Source organism: Brachycentrus maculatus, unplaced genomic scaffold, assembly GCF_059751285.1.
Source record: "Brachycentrus maculatus isolate JH-2025_06_01 unplaced genomic scaffold, ASM5975128v1 h1tg000039l, whole genome shotgun sequence".
Taxonomy (NCBI): Eukaryota; Metazoa; Arthropoda; class Insecta; order Trichoptera; family Brachycentridae; genus Brachycentrus; species Brachycentrus maculatus.
Genome location: NW_028280793.1, coordinates 1,076,123 through 1,099,235, shown reverse-complemented (window position 1 = coordinate 1,099,235; position 23,113 = coordinate 1,076,123). Strand labels below are relative to the sequence as shown.

The 23,113-nt window shown below is 31.3% G+C and overlaps 1 protein-coding gene across 2 annotated transcripts in view; it reads left to right on the top strand.

The window, feature by feature from the left end:
- The first annotated feature begins 465 nt into the window (after positions 1-465).
- Positions 466-23,113, top strand: part of LOC148312474 (ATP-binding cassette sub-family G member 1) — a 74,756-nt gene continuing 52,108 nt past the window's right edge. For both annotated transcript variants that reach the window (XR_015839221.1, XM_088277125.1), the window contains exons 1-2: positions 466-662; positions 3,583-3,988. Coding sequence is in view for 1 of the 2 variants with exons in the window: in XM_088277125.1 (XP_088133251.1) it covers positions 3,733-3,988 (256 nt within the window). In the remaining variant the exon portion in view is untranslated. The remainder of the gene's footprint in view (positions 663-3,582; positions 3,989-23,113) is intronic.

Sequence of the window (23,113 nt, the reverse complement as noted above, 5' to 3'; positions counted from 1 at the left end):
GAATCAGATCACTTTCACTAACGAAGCATCTGAGATCGTTACTAATCTGCAGAGATAACTGACCACCTAAGAAATACTGAATTACACATTAGTGATTCGATAGTCGCGTTTCGCGCCGGTCGCGTTTTAAACGCATCAGCAGAAAACAGAAAAAAATGCTTTGATTATAAAATCAACGCAAAGATTAGCATTTTTGTGTGTAAAAATCTAGCGGGCATTTCAGTAACGGTCCGGCTTTGGGAGGCATTGCACTGGTGGAGCGATAATTCCGTATTTCATAGTGTTGTTTGATTGATAGTTTTTTTTATTGTTGATGGTCACAATGGCACGTGCTGTTAGTCGGGTGACAACTTACGGCCGACGCGGGCGTCAAGTTGATGCGTTTTCCGGTGCATACTATACGCAGACGGTAGTTTACTGCTACTAGGCAAAGCTTTTTATCTAGTGTCGGTGAAAAATCGATTCATTCTTGAACGGAAAACCGCGCGGACGGTCGGCAGATTACCGTCGCTACACCTTTTCTGATTTTGTATACACCGATGTATGCAAATCAGTGCGTCAGTGATTTAGTCATAAGTAGAGAAACGTTTATTGAATCTGTAACATACATTATCGAATGTGTTGTTTTGTGAATGCATCGGATTATTCCGTCAACATTATAGGTCAGTATATCGATTTTTTCTGTGGAAAACTACTATATTATAATTGAACTTCAAAATATTTCTTCTAATTTTTAAAATGTTGATATTTTACATATATTTCAATACGTGTTTTTCTTTAGTTTTAACTGTTTTTTTTTCAATGTATAATCTATTCTTAGTGTTTTGATTACTTAAATGCACTCTTGAAGTGATTTTCCATGAAAACCAATTAATCAAAATAAAATACATGGAACAAAGGCAAAATAAAGGAATGGGTAAATGATCAAGAGTTAATTCTATGAAAATTGTACAATAGTTTATATTCTCAAAATTCTCTCTTTTTTGTGTGTATATTATATTAAAATGCATAAAAATAATAAATAAAAAATATGTTAAAAAAAATCCACCGACAAGACACACAAGGTGCCTTGGGTCTCTGCAGAAATAAAATATTTTAAATATGTTTTATATTGTTCTTTAAATAAGTGTAGGTTTACAATTTTTATAAATAAATAAAAATAAAAATAAAATAAATTGATACATTTCAGCCATAGATAAATATTCAAATATTTTTTTTACTTTTATCAAAGTTTTACTTGGTGAGTACCATTGTTCTTTATAATCTATTGTGACACGTATTTCGATGCATTCCGCATCATTTTCAAACATCGTATTTTTTGTTGATATTACCAATACATACATACTTATATTTTTCTCAAACATATTCGAGTATATTATATATGTACACAAACACTGGACTGATACGATATTATTCTATTACATGATGTTTTACTTTTCACGTGTATATAAAAACATATGTTGTTTTCGAAACTAGTCGTGTGTAATAAAATAAAACCCATTAAGTGGTATTGTACAAGTGTTTATTTTTTTTAATAGTCAATGATATTATTCATTGACTTGGCATTAACTTTGTGGAAAAATATTATGATTTTAATTTAACATTAAACAAACTTAGTACAAACAGTTTGTATTTTCACCTATTAATGAGAACATTTGTAGTTCTTAAAACTAATAGTGTTTACCTACATTAATAAATAAAAAAGTGGTCTTTTTACTGGTTATGTTACATCGAGATATATTTGAGAATTATTATTTTATACTTTTGTCCGCCTCCGTAGTGTAATGGTCAGCACGCTCGGCTACCGTTCTGGAGGTCCCGGGTTCGATTCCCAGGGGGGGGTCAAATAAATATAAGTGATTTTTTCACTCTAATATTTATTTAATAATACCCTGGACTGGTACCTGAAGCGGAGGGCTGATCACCTTTCCTTCATATGTAAACGATCAAGATAACACTGCGTTTATATGAAGCAGTGCCCTATGCACCGTTGGGGTGCAGATAAGGGTTTTATTTATTATACTTAAGTATAATGTGTATGGCATTTTAGGCATTTACAGGGCTTATGACGTGTTATTGACTGGCGTAAGTGATCGTTTTATACACTAGTCAAACGTTCTTGTTATATTCATCGTAATATGAAAAACAACATAATATCATGAAAGAGCGAAATTATCTTACCTGATGTTTGTTTTAAAAAAATAGCCATAAAAACAGGTTGCTATTAGCAAAATTTACGAAATTCATCATGGCTTATAAGGTCATTCTATAAGATGTGTAGGGATATGTTAATAAGGTTCTATTCTTTAAGGAAAAAGAATGTGCCTTAGTTTTGTGACAAATGGTGTTATTTGTACAAAATTGGTATTCTTTTTACGAAAAGTGGTATTCATTTTGCAAAAGTAGTTTCATTTTTTAAAATTTGTACATAACAAAAAGTACAAAAATGCAAACATATTTATTAAATTTTGAGTACATATCGATTAACACATTTTAAAGATTTGTTTGAAAATATGTATTAAGACAGTTTTTTTTGCACGTTTTGTTAATAAAATCTAAAAAAAACTCTTTTAAGACAATTTACTGTTATAGAAGGCATCCAAATTCCCAAAATTTCGAAAGTTATGTAAATAATTCACAAATTTCTCAACTAATAGCGCCACAATCTTCCAAATCTATTGAATTACTACCCACATGTGAAAGTGATCCAAGACCATTGAATATATGATATATAAGTTTAAAAAAATGCTATACTGGGCAGAGTGGTGAACTTTGCGTTACACAAGTGTATAAAAAGATCACTTGAGCCACTTAAATGCCAGGTCATAAGCCCTGGGATGCTCAGACTTCCATCTTCATTCATATTTAAAAAAAAAAACTGTAGATGTTTCAATTGAAATTGAAATTTCATCGTACATAAGGTTTTCGGGTGACTATTGTATTGTTTCTAGAGAGACACAAAATGTTCCTAGACATAATGTTCCATCACACAATCTTCTATCACACAATGTTCTATCACACAATGTTCTATCACTAAATGTTCTATCACATAATGTTCTATCACACAATGTTCTATCACACGATGTTATATCACACAATGTTCTATCACAATATGTTATATCACCCAATGTTCTATCATACAATGTTCTATCACACAATGTTCTATTACCCAATATTCTATCACACAATGTTCCATCACACAATGTTCCATAACCCTATATGTTCTATCACATAATGATCTATCACACAATGTTCTATCACACGATGTTATATCACACAATGTTCTATCACACGATGTTATATCACCCAATGTTCTATCATACAATGTTCTATCACACAATGTTCTATTACCCAATATTCTATCACACAATGTTCCATCACACAATGTTCCATAACCCAATGTTCTATCACACAATGTTATATCACACAATGTTCTATCACACAATGTTCTATCACAAAATGTTCTATCACACAATGTTCTATCACACCAAGTTCCTAGAGAGAGAGAGAGAGAGAGAGAGAGAGACAGAGACAGAGAGAAAGAAAGAGAGAGTACTAACGTATGTTTTTTTTTGTTTGCAGAATATTGAATCCTCAAAAACGTGCGTGCAAAAATGATCTGTTGTAAAATAGTAGTTAATTTATAAAATTATTGATTTAAAAAGCCAAAGATATTTCTATTCATACTCATCGATGTCTTAGTGGGGTGAAGTGGACAGTTACAATAGCACCATGGAGAAGACCGCCAGCTCTCCTGGCAAGAGTCAGGACTCTGGGCTGGCCTGCTGCAGCAAGTCCAACGACTCCCTGTCTGCGTCCGAGGGCGGAGAGGGGCCTGCCGAGCTGGACCTGCCCAACAACAATCACTTCCACCTGAACCAGCAGACCCTCAGTGAGTTCCGCTTCCCCAAGAGGAAGCCGGTGGACCTAGAGTTCAAGGACATAGGATTCTCAGTGCGGGAGTACTCCTTCACCAAACTCAAATGCTGTAAGTACTTAAATATTGTTTACATGCTGTTGTAGTGATTGTCCTGAAGAAGAGACGGGTACGTCTCGAAACCCGTAGACAAAAAATCTCGGTGAGTGGTTATATACTAAAATCATCAATATTTTTTAGCCAATTGGAGAAATCTATATAAAATGTTATCAACTCCGTATTTTAGATGCCTATTCCGTAAAAAAACAAATATTTATCGTCATTTGGATGTTTTTAAGTCAAAATTGGTGATTTTTTTTTCATTATGGCATTAAAGCTCCTCTTAGCATGTGAAATATGTTAATTTGAATGAATTCAAGTAGAGAAAGCCATTTACTTCACAAAAGTGCTGAACAGATGGCAGCGCCATCTGTCATTTCCATCTAAGATATTAATGCTATTTTTTCAACACTTCACAAAAGTGCTGAACAGATGGCAGCGCCATCCGTCATTTCCATCTAAGATATTAATGCGATTTTTTCAACACTTCACAAAAGTGATGAACAGATGGCAGCGCCATCTGTCATTTCCATCTAAGATATCAATGCGTTTTTAAAACACTCTGTATATTCAACAGTATACAAAACTCGAAAAGTGATTGAATATGGATATTTGGTAATGGGCACAATTGGTGAGCGACGCACAATATATGAAACAATCATTAAAACCAGCCAGTGTCAGGTGGCAAGCCCTGGAATGTTCAGACTTACACATTCCTTCGTATAAAATAAATAGACGCTTTTCGGTTGAGATACCTAAAAATATTTTTGGTTTAAAAAAATAATTTTTTCACCCTATCAATATATTAGATAAAAAATTTTAAAATTATAAAAATATTGTAATTTAAGTCTGAAATTATGAAACCGCTTTTAACACCGATAATTATTTTAAGTTTAAATTCTAAAAAAATAAAAAAATATTGTTATATAAGTCTAAAATTATGAAAACGCTTTTAACACCGATAAGTATTTTAGGTTTAAAATTATGAAAACGCTTTTTACACCTATAAATCTTTGATATATAATAACGCTTTATATATATTATATATATATAATATTATAGTGTTAGTTATAGTGTTAGTATATTAGTGTTTATATATAATAACGCTTTTTACACCTATCTTTTAGGTTTAAAATTATGAAGATGCTTTTTACACCTATAAATCTTTGAGGTTTAAAATTATAATAACGCTTTTTACACCTATCTTTTAGGTTTAAAATTATGAAAACGCTTTTTACACCTATAAATCTTTGAGGTTTAAAATTAAAATAACGCTTTTTACACCTATCTTTTAGGTTTGAAATTATTAAAATGCTTTTTGTACCTATGAATATTTTAGGATTAAAATTATGAAAATATCTATTGAAAAAGCAGGCTCTTATAGCTCATGCGACACTATCATCAGTGATTATTCATAATAATAATAAAAATTATCATAAAATCGTAAAAAAAATATTTTGTTTTTATTAATAATCATAATTATTCATAATATAAATATTTTTTTATGATTTTTCAACGATTGACGTAGTTTTTATATTTGGGGATATGTTATTATGACATATTTAAGGTAGTAATAAATTCGATAACATTGCGCAAGATAATATATTATATATTAGCTTAGCGTAGGTTAGGTGTATTAATGGAATCTCAGTCATAACACATCAAACTAAGTTATGGAATATTTATTATTAATTACTACAGTGGTGAGCAAACCGTGGCTCGCGATCACAAAAATTTATGTGGCAATAGGGCATAAAGATCAGATTTGGTCACCACCAATCTTTTTTTCACCAGATTTGGTCACCATCAGTCTTATTTAGAAAATATGACAAGACGAATAAGAGACATAAATGAACTATGTGACAAGTCTTGGTTGATAATGATATGATTGATAGATATACTGTGTCGGGTTGTGGTCCCGGTTTTTTTTTGGGTAAAGTGATCTTGCATCCCTTATGTCGCTACACTACTGTCACCATATTAGGTGTATTGTGACTTCTCTCTGTATAACAGCTCACTGCCAAGACCTACAAGAGTCATGTAACTCACGACCCGTCTTGGTGGTAAGAGCTTCACCTTCTCGGAGTCCAGTAGAGATCCTCCAAGGATGTGACTTCGTTTGTGAGCGAGTGCGTCACAATTGTAGAGAATGTGGATTGGCGTTTCGTTATTCGTGGTCCCGTGGTTAGTGTCGCGGACTCTTGGATCAGAGTTTCTCGGTTCGAACCTGCAATTTGATACCTATTTCTAATATGAGCTGCTTAGGCTCACAGAAATCGTATGAAATTGAAGTATTTTTGTAAACAATAAAAACACAAATACTTTTTTTCTCATTTTAATTTAATTAATAAAATAAGATATTGCATTTACTGTATCTATTCTATCGTATTGTTTTTTAGGAATCGACCTTATTTATTTTGTATTTACTACACACATTCGCTATAGAATTTAAAGCATATTCAATTTTTTTGAAGATAAAAAAACTGAATATGCTTTAAATCCTTGTACATAATAGGGAAGGAGAATTTTCTAAGGTAACTAATAATGATTATTTTTTAATGAAGTTTTTATTTTTGATAAGTATGAATCAAGTATTAATCAGTTTTGAAAAAGAAATGGTTTACTTCGAAACCGGTAGACATTATAATTAAGTTATAATTTAATATTTATAGTGATTTTAAAACAAAGTTACATTTTAATTATTAATTAAAATAAACATTATTTTTTGACATTTCATCAAAGATGAAGAAGAATATGGAAGTCTGGGCATTTGCGGGGCTTACGACTGGCTTAAGTGATCACTTTACACACGTGTAACATTCACAAATTCTACCCATTATTGACAACCATACTACTCAAATTCTTGGAAGTTCTATTTATATGAACCAAATTAAAAACATTGTTCTTGAATTACTAGAACTTTACTAGAGACATCTATTGGTGAGATGAAAAGAATATATTCATGCATCTCCTCATACCCGTCGATTATTCCGACTCCTGATGTGACCACTTTCAAATATTTGACATCCTTTGATTGATTTTTTTAAGTCTTCTTATTTCCTCAATTCGATTAACTGTTCTTTCCTCATTCATTCGTTCCACATTTCCATTCCTTTCTGAATTATTTAACATATAACGAGAATTTGAGAATATAAAAGTTCTATATATATGAACGAATTTTGAAACATTGTTATTGAATCACTAGATTTTCGCTAGAGACATCTATTGGTGAGATGAAAAGTCTTCCATATTCTTCTTCATCTTTGATGAGATGACAAAAAATAATATGAAAAATACTCCTATAATTGGAGATAATCCAGATTTGTAGTATTTGGACACACTCAAAATGTTGAAAATAAATACTATTTAAAAAAAAACAGAATATGCATTGTAATTTTCTATTTGTTTATTTACATTGTATAGTATTTAATTAGAAAGGAAGTGAACATGTTTGATAATGACGGTAGGATACAGCCACAAATCGAGAATTAAAATAAAACCAACAAATTCACGCTCGGCTGTGCAGAATAATTCTCAACTTGAAGGTTAATGACAACCATTTTTTTAAGATTCAGGAGGGATTGTGCAAATCGGTAAATCGATTTAAGCGAGACGAAAATAAAAACTAACCAACTAACCATCACGCCGCGTCTATCAGGGGTAGGCTGAGAGAATAGAACGCCATACCGCTCAGTATTCGCAAACAATCTTCACATCTTACGTAGGTACTCGTATTCATGCATCCCATTATACACATCTGCCGACTGTTCCAGTATTTCAAATACATACTTGATCATGCCATATTTTCCTCGGTCTTCCTCTGCTTCTATAATATTTTACTATAGAAGCTAAATTTCCTCATAAATTTGTTTTACTGTTCTTTCCTTAGTCATGTATTCCACATGTCACTCACTCCTTTCAAGAACGTCCTAAATCAAAAATCGCCAATTTTCAGATGTGCATGTTTTCGGAATGCCCAGTAAATATACTATATCCCAGCAAAAGAGGCATATTTTTAACTTAATATTTACCCGCTTCAGGGCAGAAAGTGTTGTTTTTGAATTTTGAAGAAAAGGTATTGTTTAATTATTTTTTTTTTTTAAATAAATATTTTTCAAATGGACAAAAAAACTTCAGGTTTTACCTAAAAAGATCTACTGCAAAGTTAATAGTTCAGTAAGTGGCTTGATATTTATTTTTAATACATTATATTATAGTTTTAAACTTTAAAACCGTTCTCCTGAAAAATCAAGTATTGTGATTTATGACGTTCTTGAAAGGAGTGAGCGATGTGTAAACCATCACAAAATACCTTTACTACTTTTTAATACTTTTCTCAGATTTTTATTCATTCCTTATATCACCATTTGAACATACATACATACTATATAAATGTGTTTTACTGATGAATGTTAAAATTATTTTTATCATTCAAGGCAAGTGCGGGTACATGCAATTGTTGGCCACGTTATAATATGTAATTACAAATTATATTCCAATTTGTGAACTAGCTTTTTTTATATTATTTCGAGAAATAAAAAAACTTTGTGTTCTGATCCACTCACATTATTATTAACCGACTAGTTTCAGCAACAACCTGTTGCCCTCTTCAGGGTTACATTTATTACTAAATACATATATGTAAAGAAACAGTGTACAAGTTGTTGGGTTTCAAAAGGGTAGGGGTAGGGGTAATGGTGTTTTAAGGAAGGGTAGGAGCAAGGAGGGGGATAACTCTGTTTAGGTTGGGTTTGATTTTATGGGAAAAATATTAAAAATGGGACTTTGACTAACGTTTATTTGGTTATTAATTATATTTAATTTTTGTTTAACCGCTTTTTTTTATTTCTAACACCTCTAAATTATTAATTTGACTAGTTCTGTTATTACAATGCAAAATTTCTATCCCATCTTCAAAATTGAACGAATGATTATTAGATTCCTTAAAACCCCATTACCCCCACCCTTACCCTTTTGAAACCCAACAACTTGTACGCTGTTTCTTTACATATATATATATTTAGTAATAAATGTAACCCTGAAGAGGGCAACAGGTTGTTGCCGAAACTAGTTGGTTAATAAAAATGTGAGTGGATCAGAACACAAAGTATTTTTATTCCTCGAAATAATATATCAATATGATCCACAAAGTTAATGCTTTCAATATTCAAAACATAGCTTTTTTTATTTACTGTGGATACTTGATACTTTTGATTGCCGTGAGTTAACACCTCCTCTGCGATGGTGGGTCTGGTCAGACCCACCATCGCGGAAAATTATTGATTACGTAATAGGTAATTTGTTTACGTCGTTTTCCTTGAGTGTAATCGTTCTTCAAAAAATTACCTACAAATTGAGATACAAACGAAAATTATTGGACCAGATTCAAATGAGTTATTTAAAAAAAAGAACAAATAAAATATCAAAAATCATATTGAGTAAGGTCAGTTGTTCGCTATCAATGTGTTAGTGTGCCGCCTGCCGTGATTTTGAAATCCCAAAAACAAAAGCATACATTGTCAATCTTTGGCGATTGTTTCCGTTTATTGTTTTTTTTTTATATTTGTTTTTAACTGATTTATTTGTTTACTTGTATGACGGATTAAATATCATATATATAGACTATAAGGTAAATCTACATTTAAAAAATATTAATATTACAAAGCACAGACCTTCACAATAAACTGTTTTATATTTGAACGATTTCTAGTTTTATTTTTTTTTAAATCTTTTCGACACTTTACCACAATGGCAGGAAAAAAAAATTATCTCATGACGAGATTGGACGACTTTTGGACAGTTCTAAAAGTGAAAGAAAAGTGAGAGAATAGTGCAGATGACAGTGATTTAGAATTCAAAAACCTTAGATTCAGAATTTGAAAGTGCAACGGAAAACGTGGTTTTATAAGAAATGTCAGTAAGTGATAAAAACATCGATTTCAACAAGAAAAGTACCGATTGTCCTCTTATTTTTTGGTAATAATTTATTGGTCAATAATAAAATTAAATATCATACCTATTATGTCTAACGAACTTGTATATAAAAATTTTATAATAATTAGTTTTATTTGGTTTCGTACAAAATTGTATTCATAATTTCTAAAACCCGCAAAATGTTTATGTAAGAAATGGCGAACTTTAAATGAATATTTACACCATTTTGGGCAATTCCGTATATATTTTTCGATGAAAATTTAAATATTTTCACTGTATTTAAAATGAATTTTAATTGCATTATGGACAAAAATTTATCTTGAAATATTAACTTAAAATCTTAGAATCATTTTGTGGTTTTTGGAGCTAACTGCCACGTTTTATATTTGAAGATAATTACTTAGTTGCATTTTGTTAATAATTCTATCTGTTATGATGTTGACTTAAAATATAGTTATAAAATTAAAAACACAAATTATTTGAATTCAGTAAAAATAAAAATGTTTACAGCCACTGCTTCATTGCCAACCATGCTACATGCGCGTGTGACATGCTCCGCGGTAGTAGTGAGTACATAAATTAGTTAGTCTGTGGTAGTGAGCCACAGCGCGCAGTCGCGTTTGGATGTAAAATGTTGCGCCTGGATAATTTAATTTCAAAACTATCAAAAACTTGAAAATTCTCATACAAAACTTATGACACATTATCCTATTGCTATGTAGGCTATTTTGAATAATATATAAAATATAAAAACCCGACGAAAAACGCCTAAAAGGCGATTTCTGTACTGGGTCAGATCAGACCCACCACCGCTGGGCGCGTTTTGTTTGAGGCCATCGCGCTTTAGGTGTTAATGGCCATTTTTGGCATTGAGTAAATGTGTAATCGTGATTTTATTCACCGTTTCCGATTTCAATTAATAATCATCTGTTACGGAATAACCTTGATGAAATGTTTTAGGTACATATTAGGACTCCATAAACCTAAAAACCTTTAGAAGGCGAAATACCTATTTAAATTCATGTATTTGCATCTAAATTACAAATATTAGAGAAGATAAAATCGATAATAAAAGTTAAAACCATATGCATTAATGAAGGTGTCTTGTAATTCACTTATTTCAACCATATATGTCGACTATGAAATTTATTCTGTTACAAAAATTATGGGCACACTTGCAACATATCGCTCACTCCTTTCAACAACGTCATATATCAAAAATCATCAATGTTCAGATATTTTCGGAATGCCCAGAAAATGTACAATATCCCAGCAAATGCGACATGTTTACAACTAAATATTTACCCGCTACAGGGCAAAAAGTGTTGTTTTTGCATTTTGAAGAAAATGTATTGTTTAATCTTTTTTTTAAATATACAAAATATTTTTCAAATGGAAAAAAACATTCAGGTTTTACCTTTAAAGATCTGTTGCACAGTAAAAAGTTGAAAAAGTGGTTTGATATTTATTTTTAATACATTTCATTACATTTTTAAACTTTAAAATCTCCTGATAAATCAAGTTTTTTGATATATGACGTTGTTGAAAGGAGTGAGCGATATGTTGCAAGTGTGCCCATAATTTTTGTTACAGAATAAATTTTATATGTATGTGTACGTATGTTACAACTTTTGATGTATTTATTTCTTGAATTTTTTAGCTGATACTTTGTGGCACTATTTAATGCTTTTTAAAATAAAACTTAAACTTTGCTTTAAAATCGTATTTTTGAGATTTGGCCCAAACAAACCACCGTTCCAAATAACTGCGAACCCGAATGAACGGAATCGACTTGGAATCGGAATCAAAGCACCATATATTTCGCTAAAAACAAAAGGTAAAAATGCCCTGTAATTAAGATGTCCGCCTCCGTAGTGTAATGGTCAGCATGCTCGGCTACCATTCTGGAGGTCCCGGGTTCGATTCCCAGGGGGGTTTAATAAATATAAGTGATTTTTTCACTCTAATATTTATTCAATATTACACTGGACTGGTACCTGAAGTGGAGGGCTGATCACCTTTCCTTCATGTGAACGATCGAGATAACACTGCGTTTATATGAAGCAGTGCCCTATGCACCATTGGGGTGCGGTAAGGGTTTTATTATTTTTATTATTAATTAAGATTAAATTACTATTAATATTTTAGATCGGGTACCTCTGTATCACAGCTCACTCCCAAGACCTATGTGTGTCATGTAACTCACAACCTGTCTTGATAGTAGGAGCTTCACCTTCTCGGAGTCCAGTAGAGGTCCTCCAAGGATGTGACTTCGTTTGCGAGCGAGTGCTTCACAATTATAGAGAATGTGGATTGGCGTTTCGTTATCCTCATACAAAATCTGCATACTGGGGAGTCATGTAGTCCAATTTTTGTCATGTGTTTCCTCAGACTGCAGTGTCCTGTCAAGGTCCTGGTTAGGATCCTTATTTGTTATTTTGCTAAGCTTTAGAGCTTCTGTGGTGAACTTCCGCGAGTACCCCATGATCAGTTCCTTTGCATATTTCATCCCTGAGCTGTTAAAATAAGTATTAGTACCACCAATTAAATCTGTTTGCGAACAAAAAAGGAAAGACACCCTATGATGTTGAAGTAATGATAAAGTAAATAACTTACCTTAGAAATAAACGTTCACCCATTCGTGGAAGTCTGGGTGTAACAGACATCAATAGTAAGGTAGAGGAAAGGCAATTGAGATGGTATGGGCACATAGGACGCAGAGAACCTGATCATATTGTGAACCAGGCAATCGCCATGGATCTTCCTCGAAAGACTAAAAGGAAGTCTAAAAATTCATGGATACTACAGAAAAATGATTCGTAGGCATGGCCTGTGTGACGTTGTCCGTGATAGAAGGACCTACAACCTGAGGACGAGGAGAACTGACCCCAAGAGTCTACAAAGGCGATAAATTGGGGTGAAGCCAGGAAAAAGGAAGATGAATTTTGTTAATTTATATGAAAAGCGCCTTTTATAAAAAGGCGCTTATTAAGAAGTAATAGTCAATTATTTTTAGATTTTTGTGTGTCATCCATAATCAATTTATTGTAACTGCAGACAGTTGGTAGAATTCCATATTGAATTGTTGGGTAATATATCCAAAATAAAACAAGGTTTTTTGGATTGAATTCTATATTTATTTATGTTAATGTTAATACGTGACGCGTTTCGTCTTCTAAGGACATTATCAAATACTCAATCCAACTTTCGTCTTCTTAGGACATTATCAAAAGAATTCAATTAACTTGACTTTGGCAAATGCATTGTATTACATGTGTAACGCCATTCCATATTTAAAAAAAGGACATTATCAAACACTGTGTTTGATAATGTCCTAAGAAGACAAAACGCGTCACGTATTAACATATACATAAATAAATGTACATTGAATTCAATCCAACAAACCTTGTTTTATTTAGGATATATTACCCAACAATCTATAATCAAATTAAATTTTTACCGGGATGTGAAGAAAACCGGCTGGGATACCGTGATTTTGTCTGAAAACCGGGACTCTCCTGGTCAAACCGGGACGTCTGGCAGGGCAAGCTATTAGTCACATCTCTAGGCGTGAGCCAATGCAAAATTTTCATCTACGCCGGTCGTGATAATGAATACTTAAAACGTAATGTTTAAGTATCATTTCCTGAAAATGATAAATGGTCGTTAAAGGTCGAAGATTGTTATCTAACGTACACGTTGCAATTTCCATATTATTATTAGTAAAAGTTCAGAAGTCTTGTACACAATACGAATCCAATCAATATTAAATCAATACGAACATGCATTCTGCAATAAAATACATTACATTTAATAATGGCGGTCAGTACTGAAATAACGTATTTCAATGTCAAAATTACGTCAATTAATTATATCGTGTATGACTCACTCGGAAAAGGGATTTAACAATAGATCAAGGAGGCTGAGTACCCAGCAAAAATAGGGTATTTTCACGTATATATTAAATGTTAAAAGCAATGACTGATTTTTGATTTTCTTGAATGTTTTTCGCAGATACTTTGTGGCACATATTATAAACTTTATAAAATTAAAATAAAAACTTTGTTTTAACTACTTTTTATTGGTAAACTTTATCCAACCGGCTTCGACAAGAACCTTGTCATCATCAGGGTTTATGTATTCGCTACGCAATGCACAATAAAAACATCAAATAGGAGTTTTTTAAATGATAATTAACTATGAGTATTTAAATGTTTTAGAATTTAGTACATAAATCCTGATGATGACAAGATTCTTGTCGAAACCGGTTGGATAAAGTGTATGTAGGTAAGGTTGTTTTATTTCATAAACTGATTTTTAGGTTTACTAAATTTATTTTATTTTTAAAAAACACTTAAAAAAATAATTTTTGTGACAATCGTTTCGCCTTGTTTTGGCATCTTCAAACGAATGTGTCGTTTGGCATTTTCAAACGATACATTAATTTGAAAATGCCATATCAAGGTGAAATAATTGTCACAAAATTTACTTTTTGTGTGTTTTTAACAATAAAATACAATTTAGTAGACTCAAAAAATCAATGTTTGATTTTAACATTAAATGTATAAATTAAAAGGAAGTTCTATACATTTAACGCCAAATATATAAATAAATATTTTTACGTATTTAAAAAAAAAAGTTGCATAAAAAATATCTCATTGCCTGTTTATTATGCACAAGGATTTAAAGCAAAATCAGTTTATCTTAAAAATGATAGTAAATGTGGATAGTAAATATTAAATCAATGAGATCGGTCCCTAGAAACAATACAATACAACGTATTTTTGTTAGCAAATAAATTTATATAATAAATCACAATACAAGGTACTACGGACGATTCCGTTTAATAGGGACGTTAATTATTTATATCGACAGCTTATTTGAGATAAATCCTAGCCATTTAGTGTTTTTGCCTAGAAATTTCAGTCATGAATGTTGTTTCAGTCATGAATGTGAATGTTTCAGTCATGGAATTGTTACTTTAAATATAAAGAGTAAATCCAATAACTGGTAGGCATAGGTTATAAAACTTAAAAAGTTGAAGCCTGAGTAGGGTCATGATAAGCGGTGTTGCATTAGCCGTAGCTAGATTTCAGAGTTACTTGGACGTTAGGTAATTAAAAAAAAGATTAAAACTAGGAAACGGAAACATATAAAAGGAACTTGTGGCAATTTTATCGTTATTTCAACATCTTAGGGCGTTTTGTTATTAGCGAATAAACGTGCATATAATACATGCATACGTATAATAAATCACTAAACAATATATTATCATCGATTCCGTTTAGTAAAGACGGTGATTTCTTATAAAAACAGCTTATTTTGGCAAAATTCAAGAAACGGAAACTGAAATAAAATAAAAATAAATAAATAAATATATTATATATATATATATATATATATATATATATATATATATATATATATATATATATATATATATATATATATATATATATATATATATATATATATATGTATAAATGAAATGACACAATAATAACTTAACATATACTGATTACAAAATTTAACATGAATATTGTCCTTGGACTTCACAATTAAGAGACTATCAATATTGGCGTTGGTATTGCATAAGGATAATCGCTTAGAATTCTCGAGATTTTCATCCGTTATCCTCGTTCGAATTCTCGATTTCAGTATTCGACAAATCCCAACCTAATGTCCTCTAAACCCAGGTAACATTTGACGTAATTGCTGTTTTTAATGCAATGTATTTTTTAAACAAATTAATTAATTAATTCAATGCATATTCATAAAAACATTGGGCGTGAACTAACTTTGAACTAGGCTTTCAGCGTTGCCGGACGCTAATTGAATTATATTATTGCGAGTAAGGCTTTAAATGATCAAATCCAAAAAAACGAATTAAAGGTGTACTCGCATCATGCAATTTACTACGCGATCGACTGCGCGAGGAGTTTTTTTGTATCAACGCACTATTATTTTCTAGAATATATATATTGAAAAAATATTTCCATAATTTTTTTAAACACCTCACCTTTCAATGACTCTTTTCTTTTCAAAACCATGTATTTATTTCGAAGAAAAACTTATTTCTTATTTTTTCAATAATAAACCAAAAACGGTGTTTTATGTAAAACTTTCAACTACCGTAGAACGGGGCTACTTGAGCTTTGATGTGTTACTTGATTGAGCCCAGTACAAAAAAGAGATTTAAATGGTATTTGGTCTACAATAATGAACGTAATGTGATAATAAGTGTCACCTGTCAGGGAAACAATGAATCATGTCGATACGTTCATTATTGTAGACCAAATACAGATCTATTTTTTTTGTACTGGGCTGAAGTAACACATCAAAGTTCAAGTAGCCCCGTTCTACGGTAATTGAAAGTTATTAGTTATAGAGTCATTGAAAGGTGAGATGTTTAAATATGATAAAAATATTTTTTCAATACTTATATATATTCTAGAAAAAAAAATAGTACGTTGATACACAAATAAAACTCCTCTCGCAGTCGATCTCGTAGTGAATTGCGTGTTGCGAGAACACCTTTAATTCGTTTTTTGGACTTGATCATTTAAAGCCTTACACGCAAAAATATAATTCAATTAGCGTCCGGTAACGCTGAGAGCCGGACGTTAGTTCACGCCCAATTTTTTTTTTATGAAGATGCATTGATTTTTGTTATTTGTTTAAAAAATACGTTGCATTAAAAATGCAATTACGTAAAATGTTACCTGGGTTTAAAGAAAATCATGTTGGGATTTATCGTATGTTGGGCCTTAAGAGTTTAAATAAACCCAACAACAACATCGCAACGGCTGGGATCATCCCGATTGGTAGAGAGGGAAAAAAAGGGAGATTAAAATTTGTGTACGGAATCGCTGCCCAGACGACACACGGGAAATGATACAATTATCTAGTGATAATGTTATCAAAACGTTTCCTTTATGAGTTCGCTTATTAAAAGTTGTATGTTTAAAATTTCCCTTCTAGAACAATGGGCACAAAGCTAATGATGTAATATGAATACTGTTATGAGTTATCATTTTTATTATTCCAACTCGTGCCTCATTCAATTTGTTGTAATAATAATAACACTGTGTGCGCGTATTTAATTTTTTCTTCTTCTTCTTAATCTTGGTGTAGGCTTTGTGGCCTGTTTTTAAGAGGGATTAGCCTCCTGCGATGTCGATTCCCAGCTGACAATCCATCTCTTTGGTGGTCTGCCTGGGAGTGGTCCTGCAGTGCAATGTGGGGGAGTTTGGATGGTTCCATTCTCCTCACATGCGCATACCATTGTCTCCTTCGTTGCCTTCCCCACCTAACGACATCTTCGATCTCGCATATTTCCCTGATCCTGGCGTTTCTTATTCCATCTCAAAGACTCAAATTGCCTTCGAATTGTATTCAAAACGCCTTCATTGTTTCTTGTTATTTTTTCAGAATATTCCTTAAATTTATAAAAAATACAAACGTACGTATCTTCTTCTTAAATCCTCATCCGCACCCGATGGTGCATAGGGCACTGCATCATATAAACGCAGTGTTAACTTGATATTTTACACTAATTTTACATAACTTTATATGATGCCGTGCCCTATGCACCATCGGGTGCGGATAAGGGTTTGGAGTTGTTTAGCGAAATATTCAACATAAGGAAAAAGTGCAATTTAATTTAGATAATACATCATTCTTCTGCGTGAGATATATTTTTATCTCGCTTGTACGTTAATTTACGAGTATAACAACTGAGACCGTAATCTCATTTGTAGAGCACCCGGCCATTGAATCGCGAATCGCGAATGCAGAAGAAAGTGGCCCGACCAGTCCACTATTGGTGAGATGACAACGCCTAAAGCAATGCAACGGAGAGGGGAAGCTGTAACTTTTTGAACAAAAAATTATAGAAAATATCTAATTCAACATACTCAACCTATAAAGGATTGTGTAAGACTCGGTTTGTGTTTATAACAGCCCATATAATCAATATTTTCATTCATCATTTTCTTTTGCAAAATTCGCCTTCGTAAAAAAATGTTGTTTTCGTAAGTTAGTAACGAATGACGTCACAGAAATTAATCCAAACTTCTACTATTACACACACTACTACTATTACAGCTCTATAAAGCAGATACATAAAGGGATACGCCCCATAACACACCCGATGACGTATAATTTGATAACGTATAGCGGTGTCCGTTTTTCGTTTTATTAAAATATCTAATGTTTAAACCTTAATATGTATCTCCCTTACTTCTCTTCATATTACAACAAGAATATTACCGATATTCTTGTAAATTTTCATATTAATTTATTAGCAAATAATAACAAATAATGAGAATGATCCATTTTGACCTGTTCAAGAGTCAGATCCTTTTTTTTAACTTTTCATGTATATATTTTCATCATAGTCATAGTAACGAAAGATTATTTTTTTGTTTATATCTCAACACAGATGAAGAAGAATATGGAACCCTAGGCATTTACGACGCTTACGACCGTCATAGACTGGTTTAAGTGATCACTTCACACACGTGTTCATTCACCAATTCTACCCATTATTGACAACCACACTACTCAAATTCTTGGATGTTCTATATATATGAACCAATTTTGAAACATTGTTATTGAATCACTAGAACTTCACTAGAGACATCTATTGGTGAGATGAAAAGAATATACTCATGCATCTCCTCATACATACCCGTCAATTATTCCGACTCCTGATGTGACCACTTTCAAATATTTGACATCCTTTGATTGATTTTTTTTTAGTCTTCTTATTTCCTCAATTTGGTTTACTGTTCTTTCCTCATTCATTCGTTCCACATTTCCATTCCTTTCTGAATTATTTAACATATAAAGAGAATTTGAGAATACACAAGTTCTATATATTTATGAACGAATTTTGAAACTTATAAATATATGAAAATTATAAATATATGTATATATATATATATATATATATATATATATATATATATATATATATATATAAATATTTATATATATATATATATATATATATATATATATATATATATATATATATATATATATATATATATATATATATATATATATATATATATATATATATATATATATATATATATATATATATATATATATATATATATATATATATATATATATATATATATATATATATATATATATATATATATATAGTATATATATATATAACGTGGTAATATTTTCCTTTTGAAAATTAAGTGTAAATAATATGTAAAGTGGGTGTATAATAATAAAATAAACAATGTGTTGCTTTGTAATTAAAGAAACGACAATAAAAGTTTATTCTTAATTAATCTTTACAATAATTTTTATATCTATCTGATTCTGACAGTTATTTTTTCCTATCGGATCTCTTTTGTTTAATTCTGTGCGACGCATGCGGCATCTGGTGGTAGAACTGTTTTATGTAGGTACTTTTTGTAAGTACTTAATAAAATGTATAGGTAGGTACCTAGTTATTTTATTACATCTCCCCCCTTGGGGATGAAAATTCATAGTAAAATTTTCACTCGTCCTCCGGATCATCTTCTTGTATAAGTTTAGTGATATAATAAAGTTTTTTTTTTTTTCGTTCTTTTTTTTTCTTTCTTTTTTTTTTCTTCTTGACCCTTTTAAAGTAGACACAGTTTTTTTTCAATCCATTTGTTTTTTTCTTTTGAATTCCTTCATTTTTATTCTGATCTCTTAAAGTATCTTCTAATTTAACCAAATTTACAACTTTTAATTGTTCATCTGCATTTTCATTCGAGTTTAATACTGAATTCCTGCTTGGACAATCTACTTCTAAATTCTTCTTTCCTGGAGAATATTTTATTTTATCTTTCGTAGAAGTTTTTTCTACTTTATTTTTATTTTCATTTTTCAAGCACTGTTTCTGTGTTATTTGTACGTCTTTATTTTTATTCTGATCTTTTAAATTATCTTGTAATTTAACCAAATTTACAACTTTTAATTGTTCATCTGCATTTTCATTCGATTTTAATACTGGATTCCTGCTTAGACAATCTACTTCTAAATTCTTCTTTCCTGGAGTATATTTTATTTTATCTTTCGTAGAAGTTTTTTCTACTTTATTTTATTTTCATTTTTCAAGCACTGTTTCTGTGTTATTTTTATGTCTTCATTTTTATTCTGATCTTTTAAAATATCTTCTAATTTAACCAAATTTACAACTTTTAATTGTTCATTTGCATTTTCCTTCGATTCTAATACTGGATTCCTGCTCACACAATCTGCTTCGAAATTCTTCTTTTCTGGGGTATATTTTATTTTATATTTTGTAGAAATTTTTTTCACATGATTTTTATTTTTAATTTTATCACTAGTTCTTAAATTTCCACGTCTTCTTTGATTATCTTCTAATCGTTTTCTTTGATCATCTTCTGATTTTTCTCTCTCACTCCGAACATATTGTAGTAATTGTTTTAATACATCTAATGTTTCATAATCCATTTCCAATTAACAAAATTGTCGTTTTATAACGTGGTAATATTTTCCTTTTGAAAATTAAGTGTAAATAATATGTAAAGTGGGTGTATAATAATAAAATAAACAATGTGTTGCTTTGTAATTAAAGAAACGACAATAAAAGTTTATTCTTAATTAATCTTTACAATAATTTTTATATCTATCTGATTCTGACAGTTATTTTTTCCTATCGGATCTCTTTTGTTTAATTCTGTGCGACGCATGCGGCATCTGGTGGTAGAACTGTTTTATGTAGGTACTTTTTGTAAGTACTTAATAAAATGTATAGGTAGGTACCTAGTTATTTTATTACATATATATATCCATAAATACCATATTCAATGGTTCAATTTCGAAACGCAGTGCTTGAATCACTAGAATTTTACTAGAGACATCTATTGGTGAGATAAAATAAGCTTTTTCTGACTGTAATCCAGGATTCCGACCTCACATACAAATTGAAGAGTTTCTGCTCAATAAAAAGTTGAAGTGTTTTTCGGCCCTCCTTGTTCTGTTCCTCCACTCACATTCGCCACATAGTCATTCTTTCACTATCCATTCGCTCCACATGCCACACCACCTTGAAGAACTCCTTTCTTAATCTTTCTCTTTCTGTTAATTCAACAATCGCCACTTGTGTATGAAATTTAGCCGATGTAATTAGAAACCCGTTTCCATGACGCTTCATTTCTTAGCTCTTCATAGAATGTGCTCGTAAAACAAAACACGTGCTATCTAAATAATAAATTTAAATGCTGATTAATTCAATATTTTACGTCTTAGCATATTGTTGTTATTGTCGATTTTTAAATATGTGCGATTCGTGGAATGACTTCATTTATCAATCAAAATAATGTGTTATTTCTTAAAAACAGTGTATTTATGTTTTATGATTGAGTTTGTTATATTTTTGACATCTATTCGACATCATAATTAAGTGATCACATTACACACGTGCAACATTCACCGATGGATCATTTTCAGACGGAAGGAATATATTATTTAACCCTATAAAGGATTGTATAAGACTCGTTTTTGTGTTTATAACAGCCGATATAATCAATATTTTCATTCATCATTTTCTTTTGGAAAATTCGTAAAAACGTTGTTTTCGTAAGTTGGTAATGAATGACGTCACAGAAACGATGGACTCATTTTAATATTGGTAACATTGCTAAATTATTGGCGGCTCTATTTGTTGATGTCTATGGTGCCAGAAGTGTAGGATTCTTCACCTTACCTTCATGTGCTTCAACTAACGATCAAGATAATACTGCATCAATACGGCGCAGTGCCCTATGCACCATTTGGTGCGGATAAGGGTTAGGGGAAGAAGGAGAAGTTTTATGAATAAATATTGTTAAATATGCCTTTTAGGCCTGGAAAATTCAGTAAGGATACAATATTGTAATTTGTAATCATTATATCGTAGTCATACAGGAGAAAGTGACCAAGTGCATTTTTTACAAAAACGTAATCATTGACTATTTGATATCTTACTAGCTTAAAATTGCCCTGAAAAAATCCCAAAGGATATTAAACTTGGAAGTATAAAATATTGACTTTTTAAAAAATGACTAACTGCATTGATGTTTATTTTCTTGACAAGCAAAAGTCACTTAAATGCCCTTCTGAATACGTTTTGTTAATAATAATAATAATTAAACCCTTATCCGCACCCCAATGATGCATAGGGCACTGCGTCATATAAAGGCAGTGTTATCTTGATCGTTTACACATGAAGGAAAGGTGATCAGCCCTCCGCTTCAGGTACCAGTCCAGGGTAATAATATTGAATAAATATGACAGTGAAAAATTCACTTGTATTTATTTTACCCCCCTTGGGAATCGAACCCGGGACCTCCAGAACGGTAAAAACGGTACGTTTTGTTAGTTGGTCACGAAATAAAAATAAATAAATAAATATGTGTGTGATTATAATCCAGGATTCGGATCTCACATACAAATATAAGAGTTTCTGCTTTATAAAAAGCTTCTTTACATCTCACCAATAGATGTCTCTAGTGAAGTTCTAGTGATTCATGAACAAGGTTTCTAAATTGGTTCATATATATAGAACTTCCAAGAATTTGAGTAGTGTGGTTGTCAATAATGGGTAGAATTGGTGAATGTTACACGTGTGTAAAGTGATCACTTAATCCAGCCTATGACGGTCGTAAGCCCCGTAAATGCCCAGACTTCCATATTCTTCTTCATCTTTGATGAGATGTCAAAAAATAATAATAAATAAATATATGTAAAACGACTGGAGTATGATGTAAGAACTAATGAAAATGACCTCTATACCGAACGTATGAAGGTCATTTCAATAAAATGTATCTCTGATTCTAATAATGTTATAATTTTCCGAATCGCCATTTATCAATTTATTAGGTCAGATCCGGAGTCAAACAACATGTGATTTTCCACTACCGTGTAGTGTGTAGTCAGAACGGACGAATAATCTCTTTTTATTCCATTTTTTATCTTTACAATTTGAGAATGTTGTATAAATAACACAACGGTATGTAATATATTATTAGATTAAAACCAATATTTTTAGCTTTTCCACTTTTTTTTTTACTTGACCAGCGACCGGGTTTCTTCGTTACCGACATCATCAGACTGGTGGGAGGCTATACAAATTGTTATGTTATATCGCTCACTCCTTTCAAGAACGTCATAAATCAAAAAACTTGATTTTTCAGG